At 45.6% G+C, this 23964-nt stretch overlaps 1 protein-coding gene across 1 annotated transcript; it reads left to right on the forward strand.

Annotated features, from left to right (window-relative positions):
• The first annotated feature begins 10176 nt into the window (after positions 1-10176).
• Positions 10177-23728, forward strand: LOC105497924 (peptidoglycan recognition protein 3). Its single transcript, XM_011769459.2, has 7 exons — positions 10177-10421; positions 13798-13999; positions 16008-16126; positions 17375-17527; positions 18782-18980; positions 22498-22616; positions 23292-23728. The coding sequence occupies exons 1-7, from the start codon at positions 10367-10369 to the stop codon at positions 23468-23470; spliced, it is 1026 nt and encodes a 341-aa protein (XP_011767761.2). The 5' UTR covers positions 10177-10366; the 3' UTR covers positions 23471-23728.
• Positions 23729-23964: the final 236 nt, after the last annotated feature.

The raw sequence follows: 23964 nt of genomic DNA on the forward strand, positions 1-23964 counted from the left end.
CTAGCACTCTGGGAGGCCAAGGCAGGTGGATTCCTTGAGCTCAGGAGTTCAAGACCAGCCTGGGCAACATGATGAAACCCCATCTCTACAAAAATACAAAAATTAGCCAGGTGTGGTGGCTCACCTGGAATCTCAGCTATTTGGGAAGCTGAGGTGGGTGCATACAAGCCTGGAAGGTTGAGGCTGCAGTAAGTCAAGATTGTGCCACTTCACTCCAGCCTGGGTGACAGAGAAAAACTCTATCTCAACCAAAAAAGAAAAAAGAAACAAAAGAAAGTAAGGCAACTAAACATATTGAGCATAACCAAGAGAGTGCTCTTCCAAGATGGCTGAATAGGAACAGCTCCAGTCTGCAGCTCCCAGAGAGACTGACGCAGAAGACGGGTGATTTCTGCATTTCCAGTTGAGGTACCTTGTTCATTGGTTCATCTCATGAAGACTGGTTGGACAGTGGGTGCAGCCCATGGAGGGCGAGCTGAAGCAGGGTGGGGCGTTGCCTCACCCGGGAAATGCAAGGGATCAGGGAATTTCCCTTTTCCAGCCAAGGGAAGCCATGAGAGACTGTACTAGAAGGAACGGTACACTCCTGCCCAAATATTGCACTTTTGCCAAGGTCTTTGCAACTGGCAGACCATGAGATTCCCTCTGGTGCCTGACTCAGCAGGTCCCACGCCCATGGAGCCCACCAAGCTAAGATCCATTGGTGTGAAATTCTTGCTGCTAGAGCAGCAGTTTGAGATTGACCTGGAACACTGGAGCTTGGCAGGGGGAGGGGCATCTGCCGTTGCTGAGGTTTGAGTAGGCGGTTTTATGCTTATAGTGTAAGTAAAGCTGCTGGGAAGCTCGAACTGGGCAGATCCCACTGCAGCTCAGGCCGACTGCCTCTCTACATTCCACCTCTGTAGGCGAGGCATACCTGAACAAAAAGCAGCAGCCCCAGTCAGGGACTTATAGATAAAACCCTCATCTCCCTGGGACAGAGCACCTGGGGGAAGGGGCAGCTGTGGGCACAGCTTCTCCGGACTTAAACGTCCCTGCCTGACAGCTATGAAGAGAGCAGTGGTTCTCCCAGCACGACATTCAAGCTCTGGTAACGGACAGACTGCCTCCTCAAGTGGGTCTCTGACCCCTGTGTAGCCTGACTGGGAGACACCTTCCAGTAGTGACCGAGAGACACCTCATACAGGAGAGCTCTGGCTGGCAGAGGTCCCCTCTGGGATGAAGCCTCCAGAAGAAGGATGAAGAAGCAATATTTGCTGTTCTGCAGCCTCTGCTGGTGATACCCAGGCAATCAGGGTCTGGAGTGGACCTCCAACAAACTCCAACAGACCTGCAGCTGAGGGGCCTGACTGTTACAAGGAAGACTAATAAATAGAAAGGAATAGCATCAACATCAACAAAAAGGACATCCACATAAAATCCCATCTGTAGGTCACCAACATCAAAGACCAAAGGTAGATAAAACCACAAAGATGGGGAGAAACTAGAGCAGAAAGCCTGAAAATTCCAAAACCAGAACATCTCTTCTCTAAAGGACCACAACTCCTCACCAGCAAGGGAACAAAACTGGATGGAGAATGAGTTTGATGAGTTGACAGAAGTAGGCTTCAGAAGGTGGGTAATAAGAAACTTCTTCAAGCAAAAGGAGCATGTTCTAACCCATTGCAAGGAAGCTAAAAACCTTGAAAAAAGGTTAGAGGAATGGTTAACTAGAATAACCAGTGTAGAGAAGAACATAAGTGACCTGATGGAGCTGAAAAACACATCATGAGAACATCATGAAGCATACACAAGTATCAATAGCTGAATCAATCAAGGGAAGAAAGGATATCAGTGATTGAAGATCAAATTAATGAAATAAAGAAAGAAGACAAGATTAGAGGAAAAAGAGTGAAAAGAAATGAATAAAGCCTCCAAGGAATATGGGACTACGTGAAAAGACTAAATCTATGTTTGATTGGTGTACCTGAAAGTGATGGGGAGAATGGAACCAAGTTAGAAGACACCCTTCAGGATATTATCCAGGAGAACTTCCCCAACTTAGCAAGGCAGGCCAACGTTCAAATTCAGGAAATACAGAGAACACCACAAAGATATTCCTCAAGAAGACCAACCCCAAGACACATAATCGTCAGACTCACCATGGCTGAAATGAAGAAAAAAATGTTATGGGCAGCCAGAGAGAAAGTTCCCACAAAGGGAAGCCCATCAGACTAACAGCGGATCTCTTGGCAGAAAACCCTCCAGGTCAGAGGAGAGTGGGGGCCAATATTCAACATTCTTAAAGAAAATAATTTTCAAACCAGAATTATTTCATATCCAACCAAACTAAGCTTCGTAAGTGAAGGAGAAATAAAATCCTTTACAGACAAGCAAATGCTGAGTGATTTTGTCACTACCAGGCTTGCCTTACAAGAGCTCCTGAAGGAAACAGTAAACATGGAAAGGAACAACCAGTACCAGCCACTGCAGAAACATGCCAAATTGTAAAGACCATTGACGATATGAGAAACTGCATCAACTAATGGGCAAAATAACCAGCTAGCATCATAATGACAGGATCAAATTCACACATAACAATATTAACTTTAAATGTAAATGGGCTAAATGCCCCAATTAAAAGACACAGACTGGAAAATTGGATAAAGAATCAGGATCCATCAATGTACTATATTCAGGAGAACCACCTCAGGTGCAAAGACACACATAGGCTCAAAATAAAGGGATGGAGGAAGAGACAAAGAAGTCCATTACATAATGGTAAAGGAATCAATTCAACAAGAAGAGCTAACTATCCTCCAATACAGGAGCACCCAGATTCATAAAGCAAGTCCTTAGAGACCTACAAAGAGACTTAGATTCCCACACAATGATGATGGGAGACTTTAACACCCCACTGTCAACATTAGACAGATCAATGAGACAGGAACTTAAGGATATCCAGGAATTGAACTCATCTCTGGACCAAGCGGACCTAATAGACATCTACAGAACTCTCCACCCCAAATATTGCAACAGAATATACATTCTTCTCAGCACCACAACACACTTATTCTAAAATTGACCACATAATTGGAAGTAAAACACTCCTCAGCAAATATAAAGAACAGAAATCACAACAAACTGTCTTTCAGACCACAGTGCAATCAAACTAGAACTCAGGATTAAGAAACCCACTCAAAACTGCCCAACTACATGGAAACCGAACAACCTGCTCCTGAATGACTACTGGGTACATAACGAAATGAAGGCAGAAATAAAGATGTTCTTTGAAACCAATGAGAACAAAGATACAACATACCAGAATCTCTGGTGCACATTTAAAGCAGTGTGTAAAGGAAAATTTATAGCACCAAGAGAAAGCAGGAAAGATCTAAAATTGACATCCTAACATCACAATTAAAAGGACTAGAGAAGCAAGAGCAAGCACATTCAAAAGCTAGCAGAAGGCAAGAAATAACTAAGATCAGAGCAGAACTGAAGGAGATAGAGACACAAAAATCCCTTCAAAAAATCACTGAATCCAGGAGCTGTTTTATTTTCAAAAGATCAATAAAATTGATAGACCGCTAGCAAGACAAAGAAGAAAAGAGAGAAGAATCACATAGACTCAATAAAAAGTGATAAAGGGGATATAACCACCGATCCCACAGAAATACAAATTACCATCAGAGAATACTATAAACACTTCTATGCAAATAAACTAGAAAATCTAGAAGAAATGGATACATTCCTGGACACACACACCCTCCCAAGACTAAACCAGGAAGAAGTTGAATCCCTGAATAGACCAATAACAGGTTCTGAAATTGAGGCAATAATTAATAGTCTACCAACCAAAAAAAGTCCAGGACCAGATGGACTAACAGCCAAATTCTATCAGAGGTACAAAGAGGAGCTGGTACCATTCCTTCTTAAACTATTCCAATCAATAGAAAAAAAGGGAATCCTCCCTAACTCATTCTATGAGGTCAGCATCATCCTGATACCAACACCTGGTAGAGACATAACAAAAAAGAGAATTTTAGGCCAATATCCTTGATGAACATCAATGTGAAAATCTTCAATAAAATACTGGCAAACTGAGTCCAGCAGCACATCAAAAAGCTTATCCACCACGATCAAGTTGGCTTCATCCATGGGATGCAAGGCTGGTTCAACATATGCAAATCAATAAACGTAATCCATCACATAAACAGAACCAATGAAAAAAAATCACATGATTATCTCAATAGATGCAGAAAAGGCCTTCGACAAAATTCAACAGCCCTTCATGCTAAAAACTCTCAATAAACTAGGTATCGATGGAATGTATTTCAATATAATAAGAGCTATTTACAACAAACCCACAGTCAATATCATACTGAATGGGCAAAAACTGGAAGCATTCCCTTTGAAAACTGGCGCAAGATGGGGATGCCCTCTCTCATCACTCCTATTCAACATAGTGTTGGAAGTTCTGGCCAGAGAAATCAGGCAAGAGAAAGAAAAATAAAGCGTATTCAATTAGGAAAAGAGGAAGTCAAACTGTCTCTATTTGCAAATGACATGATTGTACATTTAGAAACCCCCCTTGTCTCAGCCCAACATCTCCTTAAGCTGAGAAGCAACTTCAGCAAAGTCTCAGGCTACAAAATCAATGTTTAAAAATCATAAGTATTCCTATACTCCAATAACAGACAGCCAAATCATGAGTGAATTCTCATTCACAATTGCTACAAAGAGAATAAAATACCTAGGAATACAACTTACAAGGGATGTGAAGGACCTCTTCAAGAACTACAAACCACTCCTCAATGAAATAAAAGAGGACACAAACAAATGGAAGAACATTCCATGCTCATGGACAGGAAGAATCAATATCGTGAAAATGGCCATATGGCCCAAAGTAATTTATAGAATCAATGCTATCAAGCTACCAACGACTTTCTTCACAGAATTGGAAAAAACTACTTTAAATTTCATATGGAACCGAAAAAGAGCCCACATTGCCAAGACAATCCTAAGCACAAAGAACAAAGCTGGAGGCATCATGCTACCTGACTTCAAGGCTACAGTCACCAAAACACAGCATGGTACTGGTACCAAAACAGATATATAGACCAATGAAACAGAACAGAGATCTCAGAAATAACACCAAACATCTACAAACCATCTGATCTTTGACGAATCTGACAAAAACAAGAAATGGGGAAATGATTCCCTATTCAATAAGTGATGCTGGGAAAACTGGCTAGCCATATGTAGAAAGCTGAAACTGGATCCCTTCCTTACACCTTATACAAAAATTAAATCAAGATGGATTAAAGACTTAAATGTAAGACCTAAAACCTTAAAAACCCTAGAAGAAAACCTAGGCGATACTATTCAGGACATAGGCATGGGCAAACACTTCATGACTAAAACACCAAAAGCAATGGCAACAAAAGCCAAAATAGACAAATGGGATCTAATTAAACTAAAGAGCTTCTACACAGCAAAAGAAACTATCAGCAGAGTGAACAGACAAGCTACAGAATGGGAGAAAATTTCTACAATCTATGCATCTGACAAAGGGCTAATATCCAGAACCTACAAATAACTTAAACAAATTTACAAGAAAAAATCAAACAACCCCATCAAAAAGTGGGCAAAGGATATGAACAGACACTTCTCAAAAGACGACATTTATGCAGCCAACTGACATATAAAAAATGCTCATCATCACTGGTCATTAGAGAAATGCAAGTCAAAACTATAATTGTATAGCATCTCATGCCAGTTAGAATGGTGATCATTAAAATGTCAGGAAACAACAGATGCTGGAGAGGATGTGGAGAAACAGAAACGCTTTTACACTGTTGGTGGGAGTGTAAATTAGTTCAACCATTGTGGAAGACAGTGTGGCAATTCCTCAAGGATCTAGAACTAGAAATACCGTTTGATCCAGCAATCCCATTACTGGGTATATACCCAAAGGATTATAAATCATGCTACTATAAAGACACATGCACATATATGTTTATCGCAGCACTAGTCACAATAGCAAAGACTTGGAACCAACCCAAATGTCCATCAGTGATAGACTGGATAAAGAAAATGTGGCACATATACACCATGGAATACTATGCAGCCATAAAAAGGGATGAGTTCATGTCCTTTGTAGGGACATGGATGAAGCTGGAAACCATCATTCTCAGCAAACTATCACAAGGACAGAAAACCAAACACCGCATGTTCTCACTCATAAGTGGGAGTTGAACAATGAGAACACATGGACACAGGGAGGAGAACATCACACATAGGGGCCTGTCAGAGGGTGGGGGGCTGGAGGAGGGATAGCATTAGGAGAAATACCTAATGTAAATGAGGAGTTGATGGGTGCAGCACACCAACATAGCACATGTATACCTATGTAACAAACCTGCACGTTGTGCACATGGACCCCAGAACTTAAAGTATAATTAAAAAAACATAGTATATCTGAGTAACTTTGAGTTCCTAATTACTGTGATTAAGAATTCAAAATGGGTCGGGCGCGGTGGCTCAAGCCTGTAATCCCAGTACTTTGGGAGGCCGAGACGGGCGGATCGCGAGGTCAGGAGATCGAGACCATCCTGGCTAACACGGTGAAACCCCGTCTCTACTAAAAAAAAATACAAAAAACTAGCCGGGCGAGGTGGTGGGCGCCTGTAGTCCCAGCTACTCAGGAGGCTGAGGCAGGAGAATGGCGTGAACCCGGGAGGCGGAGCTTGCAGTGAGCTGAGATCGCGCCACTGCACTCCAGGCTGGGCGGCAGAGCGAGACTCCGTCTCAAAAAAAAAAAAAAAAAAAAAAAGAATTCAAAATGCGAAGAAAAAAAAAAAAGAATTCAAAGTGTTATTTTGTTTAATAATTCAATTTACATAACATACAAAGTAGCTGTTTATCCTGTTTTCATTAGCCTTAACATATTGGCTACAACTTTTACCTGTGGAAGGAACACTTTCTCTAATGTTAATGAAAATACCATATGGCTAACAGTGGTCTTGCTTCAGACTTTCTGCCAGCTAATCCCTTGGTGTCCTTCGATCTCTAGTTGGGGACTGCAGGATCCTACCCATTTTCCTTTCCCTTTGTGGGCTGCCACTGCCCGCTTTATCACTTGGGTTTCTTCTCTTCCATGTCTGGTCTTCAGAGTGAGACAGTCTCCTCAGTTCTCCCTAAGGTGCTATTCTAAAGATAAACCATTATCATTTTAAGGACTTAATCATGACTGCAAAAGATCCAAAGTCATAAATAAAAATTTCAGACTTATAAGGTAGTGTCTGTCATTGTCATCAACTATAATTCCCAGTCCCCTTGCTAGATGTCTGTCTCTGAGGTCCTCACCCAAGATTCCCCACCCTATGGAAAATGGAGCTCACTCAGCATGTCTCCCTCAGATGCTGGCAGCCATATGAGGTGTGGGGTCTAGCAGAGGTCTCTCCAGCTTTTGTCCCTGAAGTGTGGTTTGGGCTGATCAGTGTATAGAACAGAGTGGATACCCAAGTATCTTCTCAAGAGAGAATGGTACTTTCCAAGACCTCTGGCCTGAGCATTCCCCATCCAGGTGGCTGCAGCTCAGGTACCCTTGGCTGAGCCTGACTGGAAAGTCTTATGCATTAACTGCTTCAGAGAAGAGACAGCAATTCTTGGAGACTGGAGTTGAGGATTGAGGGCCACTGTCAGGAATGGGTGAGGAGAGGAGAGCCTTGGTTTGTTTCAGGCGAAGAGTTTGAAGTTGAGATGCGGTGGTGGATGAATGGGCATGATAGCTACGGGGTCAGAATAAGTTCTAGTGATGACACATTGCTAGCTGCCTCCTGGGAATGTGCCTTTCCATTTCTGTCCCTTTCTCCTGCCCCTGCTGGTGACTCCAGTGGAAACTGGAACAGATAGATCTTCATTGGTAAGAGGTTCCCAGATGTCAGGGACAGAACCCCCGGGACCCCAGGTCTACAAGGCACAAGGGCTGGGGATGAGGAAGGAACTCAGGGAGTGTTGGGCAATCATGCCCTTTCCCAGGGAGGAGCTGCCTGGGCTTATTCACAGGGCGGGTCCCCAGGTGCTTTCAGGCTGAGTCTGTTCCCACTTAAGTTTCTCTGGGTGCTGTAAACGGAGCTGGCTTGGAGCCTTAGCCCTCTGCCTTTCTCTCCTCTTCCATCTTTTGTTAGGAATCTTGGGTTCTCCTCTTCTCTCTGGGAAGCCAGAGCCCAAGTGCTCCATTCCCAGGGAGGGAGTGCCCTCTAGGGCCAGGGAGAGTGAAGGCCGGAGGAGGCACCAGCTGGAGAAGAAGGGCAGGGCCTGGAGACCAAGTCTCAAAGGGAAGGAGCTGCTGGCCAATCAGGGGTGAGCCGACTGCACCCTGACCTGCTGGGCTGGGACAGCACAGAACCTACAGGTATCTGTGAGTTTGAGTGTGAGTCTGTTTCTTTAGAAGCCCTCTTCCAGCAATGGGACTGAAGTCTATAGGGTTAAAATGTGTACCTGGTAGGGAAAGTTCCCCTGATCTCCCTTGTGGAACTCTTTCTCCAAATAAGAAAAGTTTCTTCATTCTAAATTCTTCTAAATGAGTTTGGTTTCATCACTCCTGGATCTTTCTTGGCAAGGCTGTGGGTTCTGGGGTTACCTCTACCCAATTTATTCCCTTTCTGTAGAGCCCTAAATTCTTATCTATTATGTCTCACTTGTCTCCTGCTCTAATGTTTCTTTAAGTATATAGGACGCACAACAATGTGAACCAAGGTGGTAAATCCTTGGCTCTAGCTTATCCTGCCATCTTAGTGTTTGCAGTTCATGGTGCGGATTGGAGACACTATCAATTCTGTCTCTGGCAAGGTCAGGGACTGGGCTGAAGCCTTGATATTTTGGATGTATGATATGACAAGCTTGGGGCAGGATTTGCCATACTGACATTACATGGTTGTGGAAGCACCATGATTAAATGACCAGGGTCCAAACCAGAATTGATAGTGGCTTCCAGAAACTTTGCAGGAGACCAGCTCCTAACAGGGCTTCAATCTTGGGAAAGTGAATCCTTACCTCTCATTTAACTAACAAGGGAGGCTGAACATTTTCCCTCATATTTATTAGGTGCCTGCCTCATTTGTAATTGGCTCATTTTGTCTTCACTGCAGTTTTCCTGAATGAATGGAATCCTGGATGTTATCTGCTAAGTGGTTGCTTGTCCTGACCCAGGAAGCTTCTACATGCTCTACTCTTCAGATGTGGTTTTAAAATTTTTCCATCTGGGGACTACTGATTGCAGTTTAAAAACCCTGGATGGCAATGATCTATCCCATTTGGTTTCAAACTCCACTTTATAGTTTCTCAGTAGGAAAATTGGGGGGAAAGTTGATGTTTTGGGTGGTAGCTCATAGAGCTACAGTTTCAGTCTGACTGAGGATGAGTAAGCAATTCACTTCAACCTGAAAGAGCAGGAAAGATTCCTGGAGCTGGAAAAGACTATAGTGATCCTATAGTTCAACCTCGGGCCCACATTGAGAATGTCCATCATCAGAATCTCAAGCAGGTTGTGAAGTTTCAGGCAGAGGCTCTGGAGTCAGCCAGACCTGGGTATGAATCTGGCTCTGACCCTATTAGCTGGGAAACTTAGAACAAGTGACTCAAACTCTCTGAGGCCCAGTGTTCTGATGATAAGTGCGGGTCTCATAGGTCATTGTGAGACTACTTAGTGAATATCCATGGAGTCCTCAGCAAAAACCTCGGAACACAGAATGCAGTCAGTAAGTGGTAGCTGTTGTTATGATTCTCACTAAAGAAGAGGTTAGTCAAGCATCTGTCAGGGATCTTTGCAGAGAAGAGGACTGAATTGAATGACTTTACGTACCTGAGACTCTCAAATGGTGCAGGGGGCAAAGCCAAGCCTGCTTCTGCTTGTAGTTCACTCCATCTGAGCCTCAATGTTCTTACCTATAAAAATGGGATTAAATACGAAATTGCACCACTAGATATGAAAATACATACACAGGATTTTTTCATAACAGCTCCCTCGAGGATTTTAGAAATGGTTATTTTCTACCCTGAAAGGCCTAAGATCAGGCACTGGGCTTCTATGAGGAACCAGGAGTTGCCCAGGGCAACAGGAGGTGGATGGGGAGTGGGGTGGCTAGACATAGGCATTAGTGTCCTCACATTTATTGGGCACCTGATGTATTCAAGGGGTCCTGAGAAGCCTAAGCCAGGTGCTGGCCTTCAGGAAGCCACAGGATGGTAGGGGAGGCAGACAGCGGTTGCCACATAGTAGGTGGGTGCTCCACTTGCAGAGTTAGCATGGTTGTGTTAGCTGTTAGCCTTTCTTCCAGGGCCGCCGTTCACACTCTCCTGGTCAGAGTCCTGGGACCACATGTGGATGCTGCCGTGGCTTCTTGCCTTCTCCATTCTGGGTCTCCAGGCTTGGGGTAAGTTTTCTTTACTTGTATCAGAAGTGCTTTTGATGAGCAAGAGAAAACCGTTCTCAAGTTTAATAACAGAAACCCATCCAAGTGCTTTCCCTTTGCTAGTGGATAGTGTAGATTTGCAATTTGGAGCCCTGTTCTAGAGTTTACAATTTTTGTTCAAATCCTTGCCTGCCCTTTGTTATGGTCTTCAACAAGTTATTCAATTTCTTTGAATCGTATTTGTTTCCATGATAAAAGGATAATATTGCTCATTTCTTAGGGTTGTTTTTGAGGATTAAATTAGTTCACAAGTGTGCGCCATTAAGCACAAGTAGTAAGTGCTGGGTAATTTGTAGCTATGATTTAATTTTTATCACCATCATTATTATACCAATCATAGTTAAACCCAGCACTTAGGTCTACATTTGTAAATAAAAGCAAATTCCCCAAGAGTAGCAATGCCCTTTCTCTAGATTAAGAAGACTTCTTATCATTTTATACACAACAGTAGACACACAGCAATGTTCAATAAACAAATGCTGTTGAATTAAAACGAAAGTGAGCTTGGTGATTCTTAAATATGACATGTTTTTCAGTTTGTCTTACATACGGAGTCCCCTTTCTGAAGGAATAATGTAATATAGCTTTCTTTCTGTCCTCTGCTACTCAGAGAGCAAATTTAATGGGATTACCTGGAGTTAGTGCTGGAGAAACTCACAGGTCAGGGAACACACAGTTCAGCCTTTCATTGTATGAATGGAGAAGCTGAGGCCCTGATGGGGAAATTAACTTGCCCAAGCAAGATGGGGAGTTGTGTGTGGTTCTCATCCCTGTCTCCCGGTTCCTGCCCTGCCCCTGTCCTGCCTGCCAAGTGTCAGTGCTGGCCTGCAGGCTGCTCTTCCACTCTGAGAGTCCTCTGGGTTTCATTTGCAAAGTGTCCTCTCCAGGCTCCGCCTTCCCCCCTCCCCAGTCCTCTGTATCCCCTTCACGGCCCAGCTCAGGCCCTCTGCCTGCTGAGGTGGGCTCCCGTCCTCAGCAGTCTCTCTAGCACACCTTGGCCTTGGTGTCCTGGTCATGTATTTGCTCTTGATTTCACAGAAAGACAGAATCCCAGAACCATGGTGGAGACCCTCGATGACTTTGTCTTGTAGGAAGAGAAACAGGTCACATTGTGGCAGTGACTGACCCAAGTTCACCTGACAACTTTGGGGAGGCTGCAGAGTACAGTTGTTATGAACACGGGCTTCGGGGTTAGAGATTCTGATTGGAATCTAAATCTACGCTTAAAACCTCTGTTATGTTAGACAAGTTACCTAACTTCCCTAAGACTTGGTTTCCCTTTTGTATAGAGATCATAGTTGCTTCGCTTAACTCATGAAGTTGTTTTAAGCCACAATTCTGATAGCGTCCTTAGACATGCTTTGTAATCACAGGGCTGGTCTGTGGGAGGTGGGGCTGGTGACAATGTCACTGCTGCCACTGGCCACTGCTCCCAGGATCCCTCATACTGAGTGGGAGCAGTGGGGGATAAGGACAGGCTGGCAGTGGCTAATCCACAATAAAGCATCTCTGAAACGTCTAGTTTTTGAAGGCAGTCACAATGATCTGTATATTTCTGTTTCAAGAACCTTGTCTGGCACCAATAGGTGATTAAGACATGTGTGTTAGCTCAACATGTCACAACCATCTTGGTATGTGACACTCTGCTGGGTACCCATGGTTTGATTAGTAGGTCTCCAGGTGAACCAGGAAAGGTGGCACTGCCCAGATAAGGCAGCAGGCGAGGCTGCAGTGTTCCTGGAATGGAGGGAGGCTGGGGGAGGTGGGAGGAAAAAGGCCTCTCTGGGAAGATATGGAAGGCAGAGTCAGTCCGAGGCCAGAGACTTCTGTGGTTCTCCTCCGTGTGCTCCCTAGAGGGCCTTAGGTGACCTGGGGAGGAGGAGAGAATATGCACTGCGGAGTGGGATGTCTGGCTCAGCCTCTGAGCTTGCTGGCCACGTGCACTCCAAGGAGTGCACCAATGCACCAGCGCTCTCTTGCAGGGGATTTCCCACAGTTCTCCTGGAATGAGACCCAAGTCAGAGGCTTGTCCCAGAGGCTTATGGACCTGATTGTTAGGATCTCACAGTTCATTCGCAAGGGTCCCAATGGTGAGGCGGTTTGAAGATTGGCTGGGGCTTCTTAAGTGGTCAGAAATGTTTCTCAGGACTTGATAATGTCTAGACTAAGAGTGAATGGGGTGGGGAGGAATCCCAAGATGTTCATCTCCAACCACTCCCTTGGATCATCCTGAGTCCTTAGGCAAAGGGGAGTTCCTCAGCCTAAGGAGAGAAAAAGAAGAGAAACTCAGATGAAAAAAGAGAGAAGGAGGCTGGGCGTGGCGGCTCACGCCTATAATCCCAGCACTTTGGGAGATCGAGGAGGGTGGAGCACGAGGTCAGGAGATCGAGACCATTCTGGCTAACACTGTGAAACCCCGTCTCTACTAAAAATACAAAAAAGTAGCCAGCCATGATGGCATGCACCTGTAATTCCAGTTACTAAGGAGGCTGAAGCAAGAGAATCGCTTGAATCTGGGAGGTGGAGGCTGCAGTGAGCCAAGATTGCGCCACTGCACTGCAGCCTGTACTATGGAGTGAGACTCCATCTCAAAAAAAAAAAAAAAAAAAAAAAGAGAGAGAGGGAGAAAAAACCCAGAGAGAAAAGACATGTCCTCCACTCTCAGCTCCAGCATGACAGTGTCTCAACTGTCCCTCAGCGTGCTCCTGGGGCTCCTATGATGAGGATGGAGAAAGGGAGCCCTCAGGTAGCCTGCAGCCGCGGGTGGGATCTCACAGCCCTGCCACTAGGGAGTGTTCGCCCGGAAGAAAGAGGCGCAGACACCGTGTTCATGGAGCCTCCTGTGAGCTCTGGAGCCGCTTGTTGAGGAGACTGATGGAGCTTCCTTCAGAGACTCAGAGTTCTTAGGGGAGGGGAAGACAAGAGACACAGTTGAGACTGGGGCCAACGCCAGTGAGGACAATACATCCTCAGGCTTCCTGGCTAAGGAGGCAGCTCAGAGCCCCAGGGTGGGCGGCGGGGTTGGCTGGGGTGCTTTCTGAAGGAGGGGAGCATGTAGGCCAGGGGGCAGTAGGGGATGAGATTTGCCCTTCAGGGAAAGACAAGGAGAGATTGTCTGGGAACAAGGTGGCACGACTTCCCAGGCTGAGTGCTGCGTGTGTCTGGGCAGTGGTTCAGCCACAGTGGAGAGGAGGGGGCTGTGGGGGTGAAGAGCTCCCCCAGGGTGTCTCCCATGCGCAGGGCAGGCTGGGCCTGAGTGTGAGAGGTCAGGGGACATGACCTGTTGGGGGAAGATGGGCAGGGCCTGCCATGTGACATTCTGTGGTCTTCCCTACAGATACTCCCACTGTCGTCTCCCGCAAGGAGTGGGGGGCAAGACCACTGGCCTGCAGGGCCCTGCTGACCCTGCCTGTGGCCTACATCATCACAGACCAGCTCCCAGGGATGCAGTGCCAGGAGCAGAGCATTTGCAACCAGATGCTGCGGGGGTTGCAGTCCCATTCCATCTACACCATAGGCTGGTGCGACGTGGCATACAAGTAAGAGGCTAGTCAACTCCCCGAGGCCCGCATCCAAAGTCACCCCTCTTGGGGTGCTTCCCACTTCCCCTTCTCTGTGTCTCTTATTTTCTGGGCTTCATTTGTGTTGCTTTTGTAATGAATAAAAATGGTAAAAGGGAAATCAAACAAAATCCGAATCTTCCGGGGATTGTAAGGGGGATGACTCTAAGCCACTTATTTAAGTGGCTTTCGATTCTGGCGCTCCTGTGAAAAAGCAAGGAAGGTTATGTAACAACTGCAGTTTTAACTGAGCCCTTGGAACTCATGAAACGTTACAGTTTACAGAGGTCTTCACAAATATCACCCAATTTTGCCCTCCCAGCTACTCTGAGAAATGGGTTCCTACCCTTATTTTATGGGTGACAAAGCCATGGTTCAGGGGAATTAAAATCTCTGCTCAGAGCGAGGAAGCATGTACCCAGAGCTGTGTCAGGGTGCCTGTCAGTGCAGCCCCCGCTCCTCCTCACCTCACAGGGACTCGCACCTGGGAAGCAGTGCCTCACTCGTTACCCTGAAGGGCCACTCTGACAGCGAGTCTGGTGACCCCACAGGGGAGAGTGGGCGCTGGGAATGGCGGGGAAGAGAGCCCCACGAGGAAACAAGGGAGGGCATGAAGGAGCTGTGCACTGTGCATTGAGTATCTGCTCTGGGGATCATCAGTGGAAGCCCAGAACCTTTTCTCCCTTAGCCTCAGGAATGAGGAGACACATGTAGAAGGAGAGGGAAAGACAGAGTGGGAATGGGGCTGTCCCTCATGGAACTCTAAAGACAAACATAAATAATTTCTGAATTATCCATTTTGGAAAGGAAAACCTAAGTCTATTTATTTATTTATTTATTTATTTATTTATTAACACAAATAAATAAGAGCAGCCGCAGGCCCTGGTTGTGGCCCCCAGCACCCCTGGGATGGCTGGGTCTTCCCTGTCTGCCCATCATGTGTGCCGTGTCAACCACAACTCACCTGTTGCCCCTGCCACCAGCACCTCCACCATCCTGCTGTTGTCGCTGCTGTGTTGTCTGGTTTGGTCACTGTATTCCTAAGTTATTTCAGCCACTGCGTCTCTAAGTCAGGTTTCTGCAGTGACCATTTGACAATCTCCAGTTTTTGCAATGAAGCTGACAGTAGCTGTCAGGGACTGCTCACACCAGACTAACCACAGGCTGCTGTAAGAGTGACCAAGGAACCTGTGAAAGTACTGACAGCAAAGCCAGGGAAGGGGTGGACACACCAGACTCCACACCCATTCCTCAGGTCAGCATCGGTGTAGGGTGGATAGTCGGTCTGACCTAGTTCAGAGTCTTTCCTTGACCTCAGGGAGATGTTCTTTCTGTGTTCAGTTTGCTGTGGAAACTCACGTTCTATTAAAACATGAACAAGGCAAAGTTGTGAAAACATCAGTTCTGAAGACTGATTGGAAAGTGGAGGAGAGAAATTATAAAGAGGCAGGAATAAAAGAAGTAGAATAAAAAATGTATTTGAGTTAAAAAATAAATGTTAAAAAGGAACATTCTAAACAAATTTCTATGGTAAAGAAAAGCTTAAGGAAATTCCTAAAGGGAATCTGAAGAAAAACATCAATACAAAAGGACCTATTGAATCTGGCATAATTGTTTAAGAGAATGTTCAAGTGCTTGGTCCCTTAATTTAAAAACATGATGTATTAATTCTCAAGCTCTTGAAAAGTGTTGGACTAATGTCCTTAGGTCCTTGTGTGTCACACAGTCAAATTCCACTTTGAACAAAATGAGTATTTTTAAAGTGAGGTTCTGGAAAATACATGTAAGCTAAATCACAACAAAAATTAAATTATATTCCCATGTCTCTTGGAGGTCTAAAACTGGTTATTCTGCACCTCCCATTGTTATGTTATTGGAACATAGTACTTATTTATGAGCCTCCAGAATCCCTTTTCCTTTTGAGGATCAGTGAGAGGTTTTCATTTATGGGGATTTGCCAATAAACCCATTATTTCCTTCTTGTCAGCTTCCTGGTTGGGGATGATGGCAGGGTGTATGAAGGTGTTGGCTGGAACATCCAAGGCTTGCACACCCAGGGCTACAACAACATCTCCCTGGGCATCGCCTTCTTTGGCAATAAGATAGGTAAGAGTCACTCCCTGTGGACCCTGTGCTGGAGAGTTGTGTACACTCTCTTCCTCCACTCCCAAGGCTCAGCGCTTATCTTTTCACCCTACATCATGCTTACCTTATCTGATGATTGCCCTTCTCGTGAAGTTCTTTTCTCCTTTGAATTCTGTGACATGCCTACTTTTTGTCCTCTGCCTCTCTTTACTGGTCTGTACTCCTGTGATATTGCCGAAGCCAGCCAGCATGGGCATTGCTTGAGCTCACAGTTATTGCCATCACTTGTAAAGTCTGAGGTTGTCTGACATAGATGCTGTGACTGCACAGGCAGAGAAGCATGGCTCATCTCTTCTTCTAGTTTCTTCCATTGGTAGAAACTGACCAGAAGGCAGCAGTCAAGGAAATCTGGAGCTATAATTTTTTTTTGTTTTTGGAGACGGAGTCTCGCTCAGTCGCCCAGGCTGGAGTGCAGTGGCGCGATCTTGGCTCACTGAAAGCTCCGCCTCCCGGGTTCATGCCATTCTCCTGCCTCAGTCTCCCAAGTAGCTGAGACTACAGGCACCCGCCGCCACGCCCGGCTAATTTTTTGCATTTTTAGTAGAGACGAGGTTTCACCATGTTAGCCAGGATGGTCTCGATCTCCTAACCTCGTGATCCGCCTGCCTCGGCCTCCCAAAGTGCTGGGATTACAGGCGTGAGCCACCACGCCCAGTCTGGAGCTATAATTTGCAGGCTTCTAGCCCCTAGAAAAACAGAGAAAAGCACAGAACAGGGATGGAGTTGAGAAATAATACGTACAGAACCAGCACCTGCCAGCATCCTCATTTGACAGCTGGGGCTAGGTAACAGCATTTCTCTCAGAGGTTTTCTGTGAGACTTATGAGTTAACAGATATAAAGAGCCTACTGCATACTTCATCAGGGGAGCTATGAGTAAATTCTGGTTGCCTTTTCTCCTGTGCTAGTACACACCTGACTTGGTCAGGTGGGCCTCCCTCTGCATGTATCCTTCACTGCCTTCCAGGTCTTCTGCCTAGAGATGGAGTGGATAAAGTCTTAGCTTGACTCTTGGAAGAAGTTGTCAGCCTTGGCTGCTGAGAGATCTAGGTAGTTTCTTGCCTCTTAGGCCCTCTGTTCTGGCAACTGAATCAGTTTCCTCTCTTCCAATCCAGTTATTCAAGCTCAAGTGGTCATATCATCCTTCCTTCAGGTATCTGGTCCAGGTGAAGTTTCTTACATTTCTGTACTCCCTGTCCTCCTCTTTAAGGCAGCAGTCCCAGCCCTGCTGCCTTATCAGCTGCAGAGGGTCTGATCTCCTATGCCATCCAGAAGGGTCACCTTTCGCCCAGGTATATTCAGCCACTTCTTCTGAAAGAAGAGACTTGCCTGGACCCTCAACACCCAGTGATGCCCAGGAAAGGTAAGACCCTCCATGACATGTCTCCCTCCTCCTTGTCACCACCCAGCCATGTTTGGGAGTGCTTTTTCCTGTTAGACCCCATTGGGATTCTGGGACCAAGAATAAGTCATGCCTACTTTGAGATCTGGAAAATTCTGACAGGGCATCTTCCTGGCCTCCTCTCTATCCCATCAGAATGATATAGCCATGGACTTATTCTTAAAACAAAGACATATATACACAGATTTCCACTCAGTCAAGAAATATTTACTGCATAGCAGGCACTGTTCTAAGTACTGAGCACACAGCTGTGAACAAAACAGATGAAACTCTTCACCTTCAGGAAGCTTGCACTTCAGTGAGAAAAGACAGAAAATGAACAAAATAACAAATAAATACATATGATGTGAGATGGCATAAAGGCTATGGAGAAAAAATAGAGTGGGAATGCAGTGGGATTAACATGTATACACATTTGTGTCTATTATGTGGGGACATGAAGACTTACATAAACTTACATACCTTTCTAAACGCAAAAACCTGCCCTGGCCACAGCATGGCCACAGCATGGCCACAGCTCGGAGAAAAGCTCATGCTCACAGATGATGCTGACATCAGAGTGCATATAACAAAAAGCTGAGTAATGAAAGTAAAGCATTATTTTGAAGCGAATAAGCAGCAACCTAAAACCAGTCAAATTAATAAGCACTTCTGCTAGTGTGGACCTTTTCTTGGGAACAATGATATTTTTAGGATTAGCTTTTTAAAATTGTGAATTGCTAAATAAAATATTTCTTGCTTTTGGACAGGCACTATCTTCAATAATGATAATTCCTTAATATTTGTACAGTTCTTTCTAGATTTTAAGTTTTTTCCAAATATGTGTGATCAGTTCAGAGAGTCCACTGACTTTCCATGTAGTGGCCCTGATACAGAAGCACACATACTTGCATATGTATTTGCAATGCACGGTCTTTTGAAGACAATGACCATGCCTCTGTATAACCCACAGTCCTCTCCCTTCTGCTTCTACACTGATTTCTATGGGTATCAGACCTGTAGATTTTTGCCTCAGCCCCTTGGCTCCAGTCATCTGACTCAGAAACCCTCCATCTGGACTTCCCCAGGATCCCACAGCCGATCTTACATTAGGATGCACCCGTGGGTGCTGGAGGCCTAGGAGAGGCTGAGCAATAATTCAACCTGGAGTTGAGCGATTGCTCACAGGGAGGCAAAACCAAATTCTTATTCCCTTGACTTTTCATCTTACCACAGTTTGCCCCAACATCATCAAACGATCTGTTTGGGAAGCCAGAGAGACACACTGCCCTAAAATGAACCTCCCAGCCAAATACGTCATCATCATCCACACCGCTGGCACAAGCTGCACTGTATCCACAGACTGCCAGACTGTCGTCCGAAACATACAGTCCTTTCACATGGACACACGGAACTTTTGTGACATTGGATATCAGTAAGTGGGATCAATGCCAAGACAATGCCTCTTTTTCTTCAGAATTGTAGGAAGGAAGGCTGTGGGAGGGAATTGATGTTTCCTGAGGCTCTCCTTAGGACTGGGTGCTTTCCATGAGGAATCGTATTTTATTTTTGCAAGACTGGGCTGAGGATCACTCAGAGCATAGCTAATGGTCAGTTATCTCGCTTGGACGTATCTCCACAAGTGGTTGGGAAGATTCTGAAAAGAAGGAATTAGAAGCCTAGTGATAAAGCAAGACTGTGATATCCTCAGGGAAGGCCATGAAGGGTTATACCTTTTTAATGCAATCCTTTCTAACCTGTCAGAGACAAAGGCCTTGCTCACTACTACCTCAGTCTGCCCAGCTCCAAACTTGCTCTCTCTGATATTAGAATCCTGCTATTCTTCCAGTGTTACTTACTTCATTTTATAGGTGTAGGAACTTGTGACATTTCTGGGCCTCTTTTATCTCATCTCTACAATAGGGACAATACTTTATCTGTTTGAATACAGGGGGTGAGATCAAAACATTCTCTTTTGGTACCTTTAATGCCAGGTCTGTAATAAAGAAACACATTAAACTAATGGGGTAGAAGAAGCTATTTGGAAAATGTCTTGGAATTTTTAGAGTAGAATGTATTTCAATTATTCATCTGTGACTTAATCACAACAAATACTACAAAGTCTCAGGTAGACGTGCTTTTGCAAATGTGTTGTTCTGGGCCTACTGTCTCTCCTTTTAACTCCTGTTTTAAAAGCAGCCTTTGCAAGCAGGAGGGAACTCTTTTTTTTTTTTTTGAGACAGAGTCTCGCTCTGTTGCCCGGGCTGCAGTGCAGTGGCCGGATCTCAGCTCACTGCAAGCTCCGCCTCCCACGTTTACACCATTCTCCTGCCTCAGCCTCCCGAGTAGCTGGGACTACAGGAGTCCGCCGCCTCGCCCGGCTAGTTTTTTGTACTTTTTAGTAGAGACGGGGTTTCACGGTGTTAGCCAGGATGGTCTCGATCTCCTGACCTCGTGATCCACCTGTCTGGGCCTCCCAAAGTGCTGGGATTACAGGCTTGAGCCACCGCGCCCGGCCAGGAGGGAACTCTTGCTTCACTTTGCGGGATTTTCCAAAGGCTTTCTATGATTATTTAGTACAGGTAACAGGAAATTGACTATAAATCTGGAAATTCCACATGGAAAATGCCAGAAGTTGAGGGAATGTTTGTTCTCCTCTTTCACTTAGTCTTTAGAGACTCGATCCCCATTCCTTGACTTTTCAAAACCTGTTGCAATATCCTTCTGCTCCAGCCTCATGATATGTCATCTGTAACCCTGATGTGGACTGTAATCAGGACAAAGCATCAACTCACACATTATTTTCTAGCTTTTTAATCAATAGTTATTGGATAGCTACTGTATGCCTGGTGCTAGACAAGATATGTCAATCTAACAACACACAGAAAGAGATTCTCCAAAGATGATGAATTTGGCCAGGCACCGTGGCTCATGCCTAGAATCTCAGCACTTTAGGAGGCCGAGACGGAAGGATTGCTTGAGGTCAGGAGTTTGAGACCAGCCTGAGCAACGTAAGGAGACCCCCATTTCTTCAAAAAAATTAAATAATTAGCTGGGTGTGGTGGCATGTATAGCTGTAGTCAGTCCCAGCTACTTGGAAGGCTGAAACAGGAGGATTGCTTGAGCCTAGTAGTTTGAGGCTGCAGTGAGTCATGGTTTTGCCACTGCCCTTTGGCCTGAGCAACAGAGTGAGACCCTGTCTCAAAAAAAAAAAAAAAAAAAAAAAAAAAAACCAAAAACAAAAGCAAGAGAATAAAGATAAGTAGTTTATTTGGTAGTGCACAGGGAATTTGCAAATCTGGGATATGCATGCTACAGGAACCATAGGCATATCCAAAGAGGTTCAGGCTAGAGGAAGCTTTTAAAGGCAAAAGGGAAAAGTATACATCATTTGTTTTGAAATAAAGGGAACCCTGGAGAACATTGGCACTTATCACAGGAGGCAGGAGGTGACACCAGTTCGTTAGTGGAGACAGTGTGTTGGGCAAGTGTTCTTCATCACCAGATGTTCTTGTGGCTAGTAACAAGCTGCAGTTTCGAACGTTTTTTGGCAAAAGCTCTTGTTACAGGCTTGTGTGCATAAGAGTCCTTCAGAGTCTTTGTGCTAGTTCTTTATTGTAGGCTTGTGTGCATGAGGGTCCACCGTTCTCGACCTCCTGGCTTTATTTATTTTTGTTAGAGTTTGACACAACTGACTCCATTTTGATTCTGACAACTTTCACTGATAGATATGAGAGAAGGAGGGCTAACAAGTAACTACAAGTCAGAGTGTTGAGCACTGTGATGGATGCAGAACAGGATAATGTATAGGATGAGCTTCTAATCAAGGCTTTGCAGGGAGTGACTGGGGTCTGAGAATAGCCTCTAGAGGGAGGAGTATCTTCATTAGGACAAGGATAAGGAGTAGGGTTTATTCAGGCAAAGAAGGAGGAAGAGTGTCTGGGTGAGGAGGAACAGCATTTGCCAGGGCCCAGGGTTCAGAAAGAGCATTGCAAATAGATTTGAAAGAGTGGAGTGGTGAGCAGTAAGGGTGGGAGTGCCTGTGGGGGCCACATTGCAGAGGGCCTCATAGCGGACTCAGAGAGACTGACTTTATTTGAAAGGCAGCTGCAGACTCTTTGAGAGGTCATGCCCTATGATAGGATTTGTATTTTAGAAAAATCACTCTGGGTGCTACTTTAAGAATGGATTGGAAGGAGGCAAAACTCTGGGCAGGAAGCTATTGCAGTGATCCAGTGACTTGGAGTGGGACCATGGCAGTCGGTCTAGAAAGAAGTGGAGGAATTTAGAAGTTGTGTAGGAGACACAATTGACAAGCCATGATTGGTGACCAGGTGGACTGAGTGAGAGGCTAGAAGGCATTCAGAGTGTTGTCCAGTTTTCTAGCTGGAGAAATTTTAGAAGAAGGCGAGTTTGCTTGCACTGTTTTTACAGGTAGTTCTTGAAGCTGTGGCAATGATTTTCCAGGGTGAATACGTTGAGTGAGAGAATGGCCTAGACCAGAGTGCAGAGGAGCACCATGTTTGAGGAAGGGAAGCGGGGTGGCAGAGGGGCCTGAGAGAGCAGCAGGGGAAGGGTGGAGTGAGTCATGGTTGTGGAAGGGTGCGACTGTGGAAGCCCAGGGAAGGGAACATTTTAAGAGAGTGGTCAACAGGGTCAGTGTAGTCCAGAAGTAAAATAAGTGTCCATTGTACTGAGTGCCAGGAAGCCACTGCTCACCTTGGAGGGGTCAGATTTAGTGGTGTGTTGGGAACAAAGGCCAGGTTGAAGTGGATTGTGGTGTCTTTTTGTTTTGTTTTGTTTTCTGTCCTTGTCCACATTGGCACATAAGAGATCTCCAGTCAATATCTGGTGAATGGATGAAAGAATGAACGAATGGTTGAAGGAGTGAATGAAGTATTTAAATTCTGTTTCCCAGAGTGACTGTCTTCATTTTCTTTTCCTGACTTAAGCTTCCTGGTGGGCCAGGATGGTGGCGTGTATGAAGGGGTTGGATGGCACGTCCAAGGCTCTCACACTTATGGATTCAATGATATTGCCCTAGGAATTGCCTTCATCGGCTACTTTGTAGGTAAGGGGTGAGCATGCGGTAGAGGGGTGCTGGGGGCTGAGAGACCAGGCGGCATGTCTGGGAAGCATGGCGGGAAAGGCAGTCCTGTAGTGTCTGGCAGTGTGAGTGGAATAGTTTAGCTTTAAAGTGGACTTTTAATACAGGATGTCACCAAGATCCCCTTTCAGACAGAGCATTTACCCCCAAATCCACCCATCCCCATGCCCAGCTCCACCTCGCTCTATATCCAAGGCAAACATGGAGCAAGGGGGGAAAAGTCTTTTGGAAACTTCAGTGCTTTTATCGCTCAGTTGGCAAATGGGTCCCCTTTCTTGGTAGTCATGGCAACAATTTGGGGAGCACCAATGTCTGTTATAGAAAACCAGTAGGCGTCTCTGTGGTGCTGTATCTGCTTTATACCTGCTCAGAAGTGGTGTATTGTGCTGCAGTTCTCTTCCAGAGCAGTTTTTTAACCTTCTGGAAGAAACTTTGGCATGGAGGAATCAGACAAAGCTGTGACCTTGTTTTCTTTTTGTGCCTGATTGCCACAATTTATGTAAATGTGTTGGCTATGGTGATGGTGGAATGGGGCGGGGGCGGGGGGGGGGAGAAAGAAACTGGAATCTAGGTGCTTGTCCCTTCCCTAATCAAGAAACTTTGACCCCTAATGACTGATGGGGAAAATGTGTTTTGCAGAAAAGCCACCAAATGCCGCAGCTCTGGAGGCGGCCCAGGACCTGATCCAGTGTGCCGTGGTTGAGGGGTACCTGACTCCAAACTACCTGCTGGTGGGCCACAGTGACGTGGTCAGCATCCTGTCCCCTGGGCAGGCTTTGTACAACATCATCAGCACCTGGCCTCATTTCAAGCACTGAAGGAGGCCCCACTCCCTCTGAGACTGCCCTCCCTCCCCTGCTGGGTCTCTCCAATCCTCACCAGACACCCTGGCTCAGCACCTTGTGTCCCCCTCCCCTGCCAGCCCATCCTTTCTCAGGTTCGAATGGTCATGCCCTTTCCTGCCAGCATCCTCCAGGAGCCCCTAAACCTCGCAGCTGGGCATTCACAGCCCTCCTGGTCTGAGTTTAGACTTCCTCTCTCCTCACCTACCTCTCCCCTGGGCACCTACCTCTTCAGTCGGGTGAGACAATGGGCTGGTCCTTGTGGCATTTTTCTCTCTCTCTCCCCAACCCCTGTCTTCTCTCTCTCTCTTTCTTTTTGTCTGCCTGGTGAGCCTTCCCTGTTGTCTGCCTGGAAGCTCCCACCCTTCACCCCTCACCCATGACCCAGGTCAGTGTGCCCACCCCTCCTCTCTGCTCACACATGGACTGGTACATATTTGGATGCAGCCCTTACTTAAAGGTGTAATTTT

The sequence above is a fragment of the Macaca nemestrina genome, chromosome 1 (assembly GCF_043159975.1).
Source record: "Macaca nemestrina isolate mMacNem1 chromosome 1, mMacNem.hap1, whole genome shotgun sequence".
In the NCBI taxonomy this organism is placed as follows: domain Eukaryota; kingdom Metazoa; phylum Chordata; class Mammalia; order Primates; family Cercopithecidae; genus Macaca; species Macaca nemestrina.